At 51.9% G+C, this 14,917-nt stretch overlaps 1 protein-coding gene across 1 annotated transcript in view; it reads left to right on the plus strand.

Annotated features, from left to right (window-relative positions):
• PIGS (phosphatidylinositol glycan anchor biosynthesis class S) overlaps positions 1 to 14,917 on the plus strand; it is an 81,996-nt gene that overhangs the window by 24,506 nt on the left and 42,573 nt on the right. Inside the window, exons 6-7 of the mRNA XM_075335264.1 lie at positions 10,168 to 10,402; positions 10,496 to 10,638. Of these exons, the coding sequence (XP_075191379.1) occupies positions 10,168 to 10,402; positions 10,496 to 10,638 (378 nt within the window). The remainder of the gene's footprint in view (positions 1 to 10,167; positions 10,403 to 10,495; positions 10,639 to 14,917) is intronic.

Consider the following 14,917-nt stretch of genomic DNA (forward strand, 5'->3'; position numbering starts at 1 on the left):
CACGTTCACCGTACTGACCTCCAGGCACTTGCACTGCTTTCCCCGTCTACCGGCCGTTCTGCCACCTGTGATTGGTTGCAGTCAGCTGACATGCTGCCCTCGGGGTTGAGGTGCGTCTAGCTGCAACCAATTACACGCGACGGCAGGCGGGCAAAACAATGAATATTGAATTGTCTGCTCTGGAAGGGAAAAGCGTGACACGGAAGGAGTTTGCTGCCATGATACAACCTCGGGTGAGTACACCGCGTGCGCTCCTACCCCCCCTGTCCCCTCCACAAACATTTTTAATCTCCAGATTCTGGTCTCCATAGACTTATAAGGGCACCGGGATCCGGAGCGGATCTGGGTTTTGGCGGATTCTATCAGCTCTATTAGTAATACATTTTTGTTCGTCATTGGTGAGTGCTACTGATTTATTTAATCTGACGACATTTCAAAATGGTTTATTGTACTCCAGAAGTGCTGAGGAACCTTGTGATAGTCCTTGGTTTGTGGTTAAGCATCGGTGGCTCCTTTCTGCACTCAATTTTGTTCTGTTTGAAAATTTTTCTTTTTTGCTTTTGAACTACCTCGGTTTCACCATGAACACTTTGAATTCCTTAGGGTGCTGTCCCCTAAAGTGTGTTTGCTGGGTATTATGGATGAAAGTTACAAATAAGTATCACTATAATTGCATTGACATTTTTATGTTTATAGTGTCTTTATTCAACCCTCAAGGAGAACACAAAAAAGTGTGTAATATAGATATATATCCACATTATGCTGTATTGCCTGAGCCAGCTGTATACTTCTGCACAGCTGCAAGTATATGCATGTGATGCATATGCCGCCCTTTACCACTATAGCAACGCTGCCCTCTCCTATCGGCCATATGCCATAAGTGCAGCAGCCTATGTGTATGCATATAGAGAGTGCTCCGCGTTTCTCATTTTAAGCAGGGATTCTACCCTTCTGTTAAGAATGATTGATTCGATTTTGTCTATTGCACCCTAAAATATTGTGCTTCAACTTTTCTGTGGTTGATTGGTGCCATCCGCACTTCTGTCCTCATGGTCACCTGGTTCAGACGTACATCATTGTCCGGGAGCCAAACACCAAGCGATTCAATACTTTACCTTGATGTACAAAATGATTGTGTATATATATATATATGCCCACTTGTCTATTATGAATCTGCTGCCTCTGATAGAAAAGACTTCTTGTAGTTCCACATTGTCAACTGCCCTAATATAGTCTTTTTCCTTGTCCATTATTCACATCCTCTGGGGGTCCTGTCCTCTCCGCTGAGCCCGGTCTGGGAAAACGAGCTGTCTGAACATGGGCAAATGCATCGCTGCAGTTTCCCGGGGTCAGATCCGGTCCCCCCACCCCTTCCCCCCCCTTTAGTATTCTACTTTTTCTTTTTAGACTGTTTTACTGGGCAGACATAACTCATGATGTGAACACCCCCGAAGGCTCGTTTACTTCAGCGTGTGTGCAACCATTACTTAAAACATACAAATTAATATATATGTTTCCCAGAGACAACTATTCAATTTGCAAAAACTTTCTCAACCTCTTTGTTTCCTATTACACATCTTGGCACACGGAACTAACGAGGGCTATTTGTGTCACTGAAAGAGGAACTGACAGGGATGTTATCAGCAATAAGTGTTTTATATGCAAAATTAATTTTACTACTAGGCAGTGGCTGAATTGTATTTGCCCCTGTGGACAGTAAACTAGCCATACTTATTAGATAGCCGCCGTCCTAACGTTTGGCTGATGGCTCGCTCCTGATTCCCCTATACACAGGAGCACTTTGGCCGTGGCTTTCTAAGAGAGAACCATTCTCTGAATGCAACTGATGTCTGCCCTGAACAAACTTGCAATTTCTCTGACGCCTCATTGGGGGACACAGGACCATGGGTGTTATGCTGCTTATCCATAGGAGGACACTAAGTAGATGCAAAAGCATAGCTCCTCCTCTGCAGTATACACCCCCTGGCCAGGCCAGGCAGCCTCAGTTTTAGCTTAGTGTCTGTAGGAGGCACTTCCTTTCAAGGTTTGTTATTTTTTGAAGGCGACTGTTTCCTTTTGGGACCGATCTCCCACTACCATCAACGGGCGGGAACGCGGAGTGTCGCCTCCACGTACCCCCTCCTGCGATGCTGGATCCTGGGCTGGACGACGGGTTCCACAGACACCGATTTTCCAAAGCCCAGGGTAGAGGCGGAGAGGACACACAGGGTTAACGTTTCTCTAGCTTGCTGGCTGGAGGAGGGGGAAGTCACTCCTGTTTGCAGAGAATCTGCACAGATAATTTCCCGGTGGCAGGGGGACTGCACAGAGCTCAGGGACTCACACTGTTTATTTGCTCTGTTTATTTGCTCTAGCAGAAAAGCCGGCTGATAACCACCAGTGACAAGCTGTGTGCTGACTGGAGGGAGAGGGAGGAAAACTATCAGAAGCTCCCTTCCCGCCATTTTTACTACCCACAGCGGGGGCACACTGACTTCATCTTCGCGCTCTTTTAGAGCTAAGCCCCGCCCCCCCGCGCCCGCGATAAGCCCTGTTTCCCTCAGGAATGCGTGCGAAGATCTCCATAGAGCTTCATCCTTCCTGAGGACAGGGCCATAGGCTGATTCGGGTAAGGTGCTTGCTTCACTTGCAGCTCTGCTGAGCATTGATCCCCCTCCTGGCATACTCCTATTAGGAACATGCAGAATTCTAAGGGCACTAAGAGAGCTAAAGCCCACATAGTATATTATTCAGCCTGCACTGCCTGCCACGCTGAGTTACCACGTAAACACACCTCTTCTCTCTGTGAGTCCTGTGTCCCTATAGCTCCCCAAGACCCCCCTGCCACCACTGCCGCAACCGTCAGCCCAGAGCCTAGGGCTCCCATCCCACCGGAGTAGGCACAGTTTTTGTCCCAATCCATGGAATCCCAATCCATGGAAAAACTGTCACAGAACCTGGTGCTGGCTATGCAATTTTGTCCTCCACACCCTTCTGGGTTCCTGGACGGAACGCAGCCTGAGGATACCCCTATGGAGGATCCTTCTGAGGTAATCCGGGCACATGCTTCACCGGTTGCAGGGATCAGGAAAACGGCACACGGCCGGGTGTCTCCAGCGGGCTCTCCCTCGGGAGCACACAGGGCAGGCTCTCCCACACGCTCCACGGCTTCTGAAGAGCTGGAGGAGGGAGAATGCTGTTTGTACCAGGATGATTTCTTGGTTTCACCCTCCCCAGATGATCAAACTGCAATAGACTCCCTTATAGCAGCAATCAACCAAGCTCTGCATTTGGAGGATCCCTCATCCACTACCACTGACCATGTGGTCTCCTTTAAGAGGGCAAGGAAACCCCAAAAGGTTTTCGCTGATCACCCAGAGTTTCAGGATATCCTCCCCCCCCCGGTCTCCCGCCTTGCCACAAAAACGCTCCTGTCGTTACCCGATGGTTCCTCCATCAAGAACCCGACGGACAGACAGACAGGTGGAGCACCTCGCCCGCTCTGCCTTTGAGGCTGCGGGTTCCTCCCTCTCGCCCTCCTTTGCCTTTGTGTGGGTCGCAAAGGCGATCTCGGTCTGGGCAGAATCCCTTAACACTTCGCTTGAGGAATCTGTTTCCTCATTCCGTCACAGAGGTAACAGCTCAAATTGCCGCTGCGGCGGATTACCTCATGCAGGCCTCCATTGATGCTGCTACCTGCGCAGTTTTTGCCGCCTCAAATATCATAGCCATCCGTAGAGCTCTCTGGCTCCGACAGTGGCGAGCGGACTCTGCTTCCAAGAAGTCTCTCACGGGCCTTCCATTTTTTCCAGACCGATTGTTTGGCGAACGTCTGGACAAGCTCATTTCTGACGCCACGGGAGGAATAAGTACCTCCCTTCCCCAGCTGAAGCCCAGGACGACCTTCACCAGACGTCCACAGTCCTCGTTCCGTTCCTTTCGGAAGTCATTTAGTTGGTCGACATCCCGCTCTGCCTTCGCCACTAGCCGCGGACTACGCAGGGACCGACCTTCTCAGCTCTCCCCGAAACCCACTTCGTCATGGCAGCCTAGACCGAAACAGTCCAGGACTAGGGAAATTCGTCCACGACGTTTTCCCCCCTCATGACTCCTTTGGTGCCCTGGAAGACACACTCATTTGTAGGAGGGTCGACTGCGGCTCTTTTCAACACATCTGGGCTGACGCCTCAGACGACAAATCGGTGCAAGACCTTGTGTCTTCCGGTTACCACATAGAATTTCGGACCAGACCCCCGAGTCGGTTCCTTCTCTCAAACCCCCCAAAGACTCAAACGAAGCTTTTATCTCAGCAATCCACTCGCTCCAAACAGCAGGAGTGATAATACCCGTCCCGGACGACGAGAAGTTCAGAGGTTTTTATTCCAACCTCTTTGTGGTCCCCAAAAAAGATGGGGTCAGTTCGACTTATCCTGGACCTCAAACACCTAAACAAACGTGCACGTATGGAGATTCAGAATGGAGTCCCTAAGGTCCATTATTGCATCCATGGTCGAAGGGGAATTCCTCGCCTCCATAGATATCAAGGACGTGTACCTGCACATACCCATCGCTCCAGATCACCAAAAGTTCCTCCGCTTCGCAGTTCAGGACTCCCATTTTCAATTCGTAGCCCTACCCTTCGGCCTTGCCACCGCACCAAGGGTCTTCACCAAAGTCATGGCGGCCGCCATGAGCGTCCTTCACGCCAGGGGAGTAGTCGTTCTCCCTTACTTGGACGACTTCCTCATCAAGGCCCCTCCTTACGCGACTGCTCAACCAGCGTACAGATCACCTTAGACACCCTATCCCGCTTAGGGTGGCTACTGATTCTAGACAAATCATCCCCGGTCCCAGCACGGTCCATCACCTTCCTGGGCATGTCCCTGGACACCCGTCAGGGCTTGATCTATCTCCCTCAGGACAAGGCGATCGCTCTTCGACAAGCGGTATGCTGCCTTCTACGTCCTCCGTTTCGCTCCATTCGATTCAGCATGAAGGTGCCCGGCAGGATGGTGGCGGCTATGGAGGCAGTACCTTTTGCTCAACTGCACCTCCGCCCACTGCAGCTAGTCCTTCTAGCTGCCTGGGACAAGAGCCCCTTCTCCCTAGACAAACATCTTCACCTGACGCCTTCAGTCAGGTATGCACTCCACTGGTGGCTTCGGTCCTCATCCCTATCGATGGGGAGATCTTTTCTCCCAGTGAACTGGCTGATCCTGACCACGGACGCCAGCCTCCTAGGCTGGGGAGCAGTGTACTGGCACCACACTGCTCAAGGACGTTGGACGCCCCAGTAGTCTTCCCTACCCATAAACATCCTGGAAATCCGCGCGATCTTCTTCGCGCTCAGGGCGTTCTGCCCTCTGCTAGCGGGTCGTCAGATTCGAGTCCAATCGGACAATGCGACAGCTGTAGCCTATATCAATCGGCAGGGGGGCACCCGCAGCAAAGCGGCTTATCTCGAGGCCCACAAGATCCTCAGCTGGGCCGAATTGACGGGATCAGTGATATCAGCGGTACACATACCGGGGGTAGAGAACTGGGCAGCAGACTTTGTAAGTCGCCAAGGCCTGCCCGCCGGAGAATGGTCTCTCCACCCAGATGTGTTTCTACACATCTGCACTCGCTGGGGCACACCAGACGTGGATCTAATGGGCTCAAGGTTGAACGCAAAGGTACCCGCGTTCATAGCCAGGTCACGCGACCCGCAGTCCATCGGCGCGGATGCTCTAGTCTGCTCCTGGCACCACTCCCGCCTGCCTTACATATTTCCACCTCTACCCCTGCTGCCGCGGGTAATCGGGAAGATCAAGGCAGAGGGTGTCCCGGTGATACTGATAGCACCGGACTGGCCCAGGTGCGCCTGGTACTCCGAATTAGTACAAAAGCTCGCAAACGTACTGCGGCGCCTTCCAGACATCCCAGTCTTGCTGACCCAAGGGCCCATTTCCCATCAGAACTACAGAGCCCTGAAGCTGACTGCCAGGCCATTGAGACCTGAGTATTAACAAGAGCGGGATTCTCCCCCGCGGTTAGTTCCACCATGATCAGCGCCCGAAAGCCTACTTCATCCCGCATTTACCACAATACGTGGAAAATCTTTCTTTCATGGTGCAGAGAAACTAACGTCCAGCCTATGCCTCTGGCCATCCCCAGAATTCTCGACTTTCTACAGTCTGGCTTGCAAGTGGGGCTGGCTCTCAGTTCCCTTAAAGGGCAGGTCTCGGCGCTCTCAATCTTCTACCAATGCTGCCTGGCTCAAAAACAGCAAGTAAAGACCTTCCTCCAGGGCGTTTCCCATCTAGTTCCCCCGTACAAACGGCCGCTGGACCCATGGGACCTCACTCGTTCTGGACGGTCTCCAGAGGTCTCCCTTTGAACCTCTCAAGGAATCCTCCCTTGCTCTTCTGTCCTGGAAGGTAACATTCCTGGTGGCAATTACGTCCATCAGACGGGTTTCGGAGCTGGCAGCACTCTCTTGCCGCGAGCCTTTTCTGATCTTTCACCAGGACAAGGTGGTTCTGCACCCCCTTCCGGATTTTCTTCCAAAGGTTCTTACCCCGTTTCATTTGAACGAGGACATTGTTCTGCCTTCCTTTTGTCCACACCCAGTTCATAGGGTGGAAAGATCTCTGCATTCGTTAGACCTCGTCAGAGCTCTCAGATATTACATATCCAGGACAGCCCCCTTTAGGAAAATGGACTCTTTGTCCGTCATTCCTGAGGGGCCTAAGAAGGGACAGGCAGCTTCAAAGTCGACGCTGGCTCTCTGGATTCGCTCTGCAATCCAGGAAGTCTACCGCTTGCAACTCAAGCCCATTCCTAGTGGGCTGCGGGCTCATTCCACGCGAGCAGTTGGCGCTTCGTGGGCCATTCGGCATCAGGCTTCAGTGGAACAGGTGTGTAAGGCTGTGACCTGGTCTAGCCTACATACGTTTTCAAAGCATTACAGAGTCCATACCCAGGCTTCAACTGAGCCAAATCTGGGTAGGAAAATTCTGCAAATGGCAGTAGAGCACCTCTCTCAGTAGGCGCTCCAGGCTGTCCGGGACTGGTTCCATCCTAGTCCTTGGGTTGTGTTGTCTTCTTTCATGTTTCCCACACATGGACTGCTTTAGGACGTCCCATGGTCCTGTGTCCCCCAATGAGGCGTCGGAGAAAAACGGATTTTTGTGTACTCACCGTAAAATCGTTTTCTCTTGGCCATCATTGGGGGACACAGCACCTACCCTGTTGCCCTGTTGGGCTTTAGTTCTCTCAGTACCTTATTTGGTTATGACTCTTCTTTTCTCTTGTTCCTCTGTTGAGAAGTTTTTACTGTTTTTTTTTTTTTTTTCCTCCTACTGCTTGTGTACTAAAACTGAGGCTGCCTGGACTGGCCAGGGGGTGTATACTGCAGAGGAGGAGCTATGCTTTTGCATCTACTTAGTGTCCTCCTATGGATAGGCAGCATAACACCCATGGTCCTGTGTCCCCCAATGATGGCTAAGAGAAAACTATTTTACGGTGAGTACACAAAAATCCGTTTTTCCGGTGTTTCGCTCCCAAGACATCATTTGTTGTTGGAGGGTGAGAAAGCCCCATACACATTACTGTCACCAGGTTCGGATGACTTATCTAATGTGTATGGGGCCTTAAAGTGTCATTGTCACCATGTAAAAGATTTTAACTATAACATGTGCTGCACAGCCCTGCTGATCAGTGATGGTCCGGGTCCTGAGACCCCCACCAATCAGTCAAAACACTGCTCTGAAGCTGCACACACAGAGCTCTGTATGGGATCAGTAATAAGTCTATATGTCTGTTATCAATGTACAGTCCCTTAGGCTTACTATTAGCCTATAGTCGGCTCATGCAGGACGATATTTTGACTGATTCGTAGGGGTCTTGGAATCCGGACCACCACCGATCCGCAGCACTTTGCAAAGCCATATATTAAAAGGAAGCGGTCACCAGATTTGGCAACTATACACTGCGGCCATTACCAGTTAGCTGTTATATACAGCACTCTAGAATACTGTATATAGGAGCCCAGACCGCACTGTATAATGTAAAAAACACTTTTATAATACTCACCTAGGGGGTGGTCCATTCCGATGGGTGTCGCTGCTCTCCGGTTCGGCGCCTCCTCTCTTCAGGATCGCCGACCTCATTCTTCTGAGGTCTGTGTCCATGATGCATCCTAGCTGGTATTGAGTTCTTGAGCAGGTGCACCTTGATCTGCCTTGCTCAGGGCAGATCAAAGTATTGTAGTGCACATGCATGGACGGTCTTTGACCTTTCCTCGCACCTTTCCTGTAATGTACAGTACTTTGATCTGCCCTCAGCAGGGCAGATCAAAGTGCGCCTGCGCAGGAGCACAATGTTGACCTGTGTGGATGACGTAGACGCATCATCCACACTTGGCTGGGTAGAAGGAGGATGGAGATCGCAGCAGAGAGAAGGCGCCAGACTGTAGAGCAGCACCCATTAGACTGGAGTGCTACCCTAGGTGAGTATTAGAAGTGGTTTTTTTTATGTTTTATGGAGCGGCATGAGCTCTTATATACAGAATTCCAGAAAACTATGTAAGAGATCACTGGTGTCGGCCGCAGCTTATACCGTATTTTTCGGACTATAAGACGCACCGGACTATAAGACGCACCCTGGTTTTAGAGGAGGAAAATGGGAAAATAAAACTTTAAGCAAAAAATGTGGTCCTGACACACTGTTATAGGGCGAGGATCTGCTGCTGACACTGTTATGGGGGTAATGTCCCCAAATTCTCTACTAAGGTACCCCATCCTGGTAATGATCCTCCTGCCTTGTATATGATCCTGCTATAAACCCCCATCCATCCTGTTCACATACCCCCCCCCCCATCCAGCCTGTTCACATGCCCCCCCCCCCATCCAGCCTGTTCACATGCCCCCCCCCCCCATCCAGCCTGTTCACATGCCCCCCCCATCCAGCCTGTTCACATGCCCCCCCCATCCAGCCTGTTCACATGCCCCCCCCATCCAGCCTGTTCACATGCCCCCCCCATCCAGCCTGTTCACATGCCCCCCCATCCAGCCTGTTCACATGCCCCCCCATCCAGCCTGTTCACATGCCCCCCCATCCAGCCTGTTCACATGCCCCCCCATCCAGCCTGTTCACATGCCCCCCCATCCAGCCTGTTCACATGCCCCCCCATCCAGCCTGTTCACATGCCCCCCCATCCAGCCTGTTCACATGCCCCCCCATCCAGCCTGTTCACATGCCCCCCCATCCAGCCTGTTCACATGCCCTCCCATCCTGCCTGCTCATATACTCCCATCGTGCTCATATACCATCCTGGTATATGGCCTGTATCCTATAGCACAGAGAAAAAAATAAACGTTTATACTCACCTTTTCCTCACTCCCTGCAGCACCGATCATCTTCCTCTCTGGCACGCTGACCTGTGTGTGTGGAGCCGTTCCCCTGCAACATCGCGATGTCTTCCTGTCTGTGCCGATCAGCTGACCAGCTCGGCACAGATCAGCTGACCGGCACAGATCAGCTGACCGGCACAGACAGGAAGTCATCGCGTGCAGCAGGGGGGCGGCTCCACACACGGGGACGGGTGAGTGTACTGATTCACTGCTCCCCGCGCTGGTAATGACGCGCGGGGGGCAGTGAATACAGCCGCACATGATCACTCCAGGCTGTAATTGCCAGGGGTGATCATGCCGGCTCTTTGCTATGCGCGCGTCCCCGCTCATCCTCCCGCCCACCTGTCAGTGCCGGCTTCAGCGCTGAGAGATGGGCGGGAGGATGGGCGTGCATATGTAATGAGCGGGCCCACGTGGTCACGAGCAGGCGCTGCTGCTGCCTGCTCGTGCCCCCGATGACCCGCAGCACCCTCATTCCCGGCCGCAGCCCTATAGTCAGACCATAAGACGCACCCCCAACTTTCCCCCAACATTTGGGGGGAAAAAAGTGCGTCTTATGGTCCGAAAAATACGGTAGTTGCCGAATCTGGTGACAGATTCCCTTTTAAAACATCGATATAGTGACCGCTACACTTTAAGCCTATGTTAAGACATGGAGGATTTCCAGATTTGTGTTCGAATTTGCAGCAAATTACAGTGCAGTGCTGGCTAAATAGATTTTACAAGATCTCATTCACACTGTATAAAAATAACTTCTTTTCTTGTTTTCTAGGGAATCAGTGTCTACATTGGGAAACATCGAAGAGCATTACTGAAGCTCACTTTTGATCCCTCGCTTAATAGTGAAGAAATCCGACGTACCTTGCATAATAAACTGGACCGCATCATTCAGACCATGTCATTTACAGAAGAAGCCATCAGCGCGGCATTATCCGACAGAATCTCCACTGATCGGTTCAATAGAGATGACTTTGAGAACAGCCGGAGAGCGTTCAAGTCCAGCCCAGGTACTGACAGACTGCGCACACTTTATATACATAGCATTGGGTTGTTTAGTATTGACGCTTCTACCTGTATAAAACAATTGGTTTATGTTTCAGGCTATGAAATCACTTTTACCTTACTGAATCCAGATCCAAAATCCCATGATCTGAATTGGAACATAAGCTCTGCCTCGGAGCAGTACATCCAGCCATTCCTGGATAAGCTGCAGCCGGTCGCGAACTTCTCTGTGGATTCCCAGGTAAGTATCTGACGTGTAACATTGAACATAAGCTGGTTTTCTCCTCAAGACAGTATACACTTCTGACTTTTTGTCTGTTTCATGATCTTGTTGTAGATTAATCTTGTAGCTCACTGGAGAAATCGATCAGTTTTCCAATCTGTTAAAATCCTGCTCACCGCTGTGGGTCATGTATTGTGGTTATAAAAAGAAGACATTTGCACAATGCAGTGCTAAGATATGTGAAACAATGAATATGGGAACATGGACATGCATTTCTGCTATGAAAAACCTAAAAAGTGAGATCCTTAGCACAGAAAAATGGCCCATAATTTGTAGGTTGTTTTTTTTTTGTTTTTTTTTAACCCAAACAGAAGCATTAGTTTGCTAGGGACCCAACAAACCTGAGGTCGCCTTGCCGCTGGCTGTTGGGATCACCTAAAAGCTAGCCAATTTTGTGTGCTAAGTATCTCAATTTTTACAATGATTTTTTCATAGCAGTAATGTATGTCTATATTCCTACATTAATTGTTCCACATATCTTATCACTACAGAGTGCAACTGTTTCCTTTTCTTTATCGTTCCTTCCATGGGAGACCCAAACCATGGGTGTATAGCTAGCGCCTCCGGAGGACACACAAAGTACTACACTCAAAAGTGTAGCTCCTCCCTCCGGGCTATATACACTCCCTGGATGACAATCTATCCAGTTCAATACTTTGTGTTTCAGGAGGAACACACACTTGCATTCTCTGATATTTTTTTCTCATTTTTATTTTATTTTAAAGATTTGGAAGAAAAGCGGGTCCAGTCTGGACTCCCGGCATGTCCCTTCACACCCCACTCTGCGGCGGTGCTGTTAAGGTTGACTTTATAAGGCTGGAGCCTTCACATGCCGCGCTCCTTCACATCCTCTAAGAGGCTCTGGGTTGAAGTGGGAGCCTCCACGGTCCTCTCTGCTTGCAGAAGACCGGTCTCCATCCGCAGCCCTGTCTGGTCCCTGCTGGAAGGAGCATTTACCCCCCTCTCCAGGGACATGGCCCTGCGTCTCAAAGCTAAGTATAGAGACGTTTTTCAGGGGTCCCGGGTATTTTTATTAGGGGGACAGTATGTGTTTTAACGTTACTGTAATTTCCGGCCGATTCTGGGGATTTCCCCTGAGAACCGCGCCGAAGGTGCCTGCTCGTCGGCCGCATTGTTAAATCTAGGCCCCGGCTTCTGTTTGGGCCTAGTTTCGGTTTCGGCTTCTCTGCATGTTTTGCATACAGCGCCGCCCACCGCCCGGCCAGCAGAGGGGAGGGCACTCCTCCTTGGGGAGATGTCCCCTCCCCTGTATGTCGTCCTGTATCTCTCTGCCCTCCGTTTTTCCCGCTCTTGGGCTTATACACGCCCCCCCTCTTTCTCCCAGCGCCATTTTCTCAGCGTTCTTGCGCTAGAGGGAGCTGGATGCTGCAGCTGCATTCTATCAGGAAGGCTAACGCTTCACAGGGGAGCGGTGGAATCCGGAGGGCACACAGAGAGCACGGGCTGGTAAGCCACAACCTCTGGTTGTGGACTTTTATTACACTCTCAGGCATTCTACAGGAGTGTATTCTGGCTGCAGAGCCTCCACCATCAGCAGCATGTCTGTCACTAGGAGCAAGGCTGCAAACATGTATGCTATATGCACTGCTTGTAAGCTCATTCTGCCAGAGCCAAGCACATACCCACATTGTGATGCCTGTGCTAACATGGTTGTGTCTCAGCCTGGAGCCTCCGCAGGGTTCCCTCCGGCTGCTTTGGCTCCGGTGGCTGAACCCCCGGCTTGGGTAGCATCTTTTTCGCAAGCTCTTTCCAGGTCTTTTGCCGACTCCATGGGGCAGCTGTCCCAGACACTGCTGGCCATGCATCGGCCCCCTTCATAGGGTGCTTCGGCTGCTCCTAGCTCTGCAGAGCTCTCAGAGCATGTCCCAGGACCCCGTCCCCCTAAACGGAGACGCAGGGACCCTTCTCCCTCCTCTTCCCACGGCTCTGATTCACGTGCCGAGGTGCAGGGCGAGGAGGACTCGTTTACTGTGGGCTCAGACGCTACCTCTATGTACCCCATTGACTTGTCTGAGGGAGATGCGGATGTTAGTGACTTAATTGCGTCCATTAACTCCGTACTGAACCTCAACCCACCAGAGTCTGAGGAACAAGCCTCTCTAGTAGAGATACACCAGTTTACCTCACCTAAGAAAGCTAGGAGTATGTTTTTTAACCACTCCAGCTTTCAGGCCACGGTTACCAAACCCAGGGCCTGTCCTGACAAACGTTTTCCGAAGCGTAGTTCAGATGACCGTTTTCCTTTTCCACCAGAGGTGGTTAAGGAATGGGCTCAGTCCCCAAAGGTAGACCCTCCGGTGTCCAGAATCTCAGCCCGCACAGTCGTGGCTGTGGCTGATGGCACTTCTCTTAAGGATCCCACTGACCGCCAGGTTGACCTTTTGGCCAAGTCTGTATATGAGGCGGCTGGAGCCTCGTTCTCCCCGTCTTTTGCGGCAGTGTGGGCTCTCAAGGCAGTCTCTGCCTCTCTGGAGGAGATGCATTCCCTCACCAGGGACTCTATGCCTGAGCTGGAGACCTTAACTTCTCGAGCTTCGGCTTTTGCATCCTACGCCATGTCTGCCATCCTGGAGGCTTCTCACCGCACGGCGGTGGCCTCCGCTAACTCCCTCGCGATCCGCAGGATCTTGTGGCTTCGAGAGTGGAAAGCAGACGCTTCCTCAAAAAAGTACCTTGCGAGTCTCCCTTTTGCTGGGTCCAGGCTGTTTGGGGAACAGCTGGATGACATAATCAAGGAGGCTACTGGCGGGAAGAGTACTTCCTTGCCTCAAACTAAGGCCAGGAAACCTGTCCAGGGCAGGATCCAATCGAGGTTTCGTTCCTTTCGTTCCTCTAACTGGTCATCCTCGACGCCCTCGACCGCGTCCACTACCGCAGCCAAGGATCGTAAACCAAACTGGCGCGCAAAGCCGCGTCCTCAAAAGACCGGAGGAGCCGCTGCCACTAAGGCGGCCTCCTCTTGACTACCTGGCTGCGCCAGCAACGTCCTTGGTCGGTGGCAGGCTCTCCCACTTTGGAGACGTGTGGTTCCAACACGTCACCGATCAGTGGGTGCGGGATATTATCTCCCACGGCTACAGGATAGAATTTTCTTCCAGCCCGCCAAACAGATTTTTTCTGTCCACACCCCCTTACTCCAAGGCCGCCGCCTTCTCTCAGGCCGTGGCCTCCCTGCAGGCGCCTGTCCGTAGAGGTGCCGTGGCATCTCCCGGACCGCCCAGACCTTCTCTCTCAAGGTCCGTTCTTCCGCCAGAATTCTGCGGCTCTCAGATTGACGGCGTGGCTCTTGAGTCCTGGATCCTGACGGCTTCAGGCATTCCCTCTGAGGTCATCTCCACCATGACTCAGGCTCGGAAGTCTTCCTCGGCCAAGATTTACCACAGGACTTGGAGAATTTTCCTGTCCTGGTGTCGCTCTTCCGGCCGTGCCCCTTGGCCGTTCTCCTTGCCGACCATCCTGTCTTTTCTACAGTCAGGCCTACAGTTAGGTCTGTCCCTCAATTCCCTCAAGGGACAGGTGTCGGCTTTGTCGGTATTGTTCCAGCGGCGTATCGCCCGACTGGCTCAGGTGCGCACCTTCATGCAGGGCGCATCTCACATCATCCCTCCTTACCGGCGGCCCTTGGATCCCTGGGACCTTAATCTGGTCCTCACGGCCTTACAGAAACCCCCTTTTGAGCCTCTCAGGGAGGTTCCCTTGTCTAGACTTTCACAGAAAGTTGTCTTTCTAGTAGCCATAACTTCTCTCAGGAGAGTTTCTGATTTGGCTGCGCTTTCTTCGGAATCCCCCTTTTTGGTGTTTCACCAAGACAAGGTGGTTCTTCGTCCGACTCCGGACTTTCTCCCTAAGGTGGTGTCTTCCTTCCACCTTAACCAGGACATTTCATTGCCCTCTCTTTGTCCGGCCCCTGTGCATCGCTTTGAGAAGGCGTTGCACACCTTGGATTTGGTGCGGGCGCTCCGAATCTATGTGTCACGCACCGCCGTTTTTCGGCGGTGCACCTCACTTTTTGTGCTAACCACGGGTCAGCGCAAGGGTCTCTCTGCTTCTAAACCGACCCTAGCTCGTTGGGTTAGGTCGGCTATCGCCGATGCCTACCAGTGTTCTCAGGTTCCTCCCCCGCCGGGGATTAAGGCGCACTCGACCAGAGCTGTCTGTGCCTCCTGGGCTTTCAGGCACCAGGCTACGGCTCAGCAGGTGTGTCAGGCTGCCACTT

The sequence above is a fragment of the Anomaloglossus baeobatrachus genome, chromosome 2 (genome assembly GCF_048569485.1).
Source record: "Anomaloglossus baeobatrachus isolate aAnoBae1 chromosome 2, aAnoBae1.hap1, whole genome shotgun sequence".
Classification (NCBI taxonomy): domain Eukaryota; kingdom Metazoa; phylum Chordata; class Amphibia; order Anura; family Aromobatidae; genus Anomaloglossus; species Anomaloglossus baeobatrachus.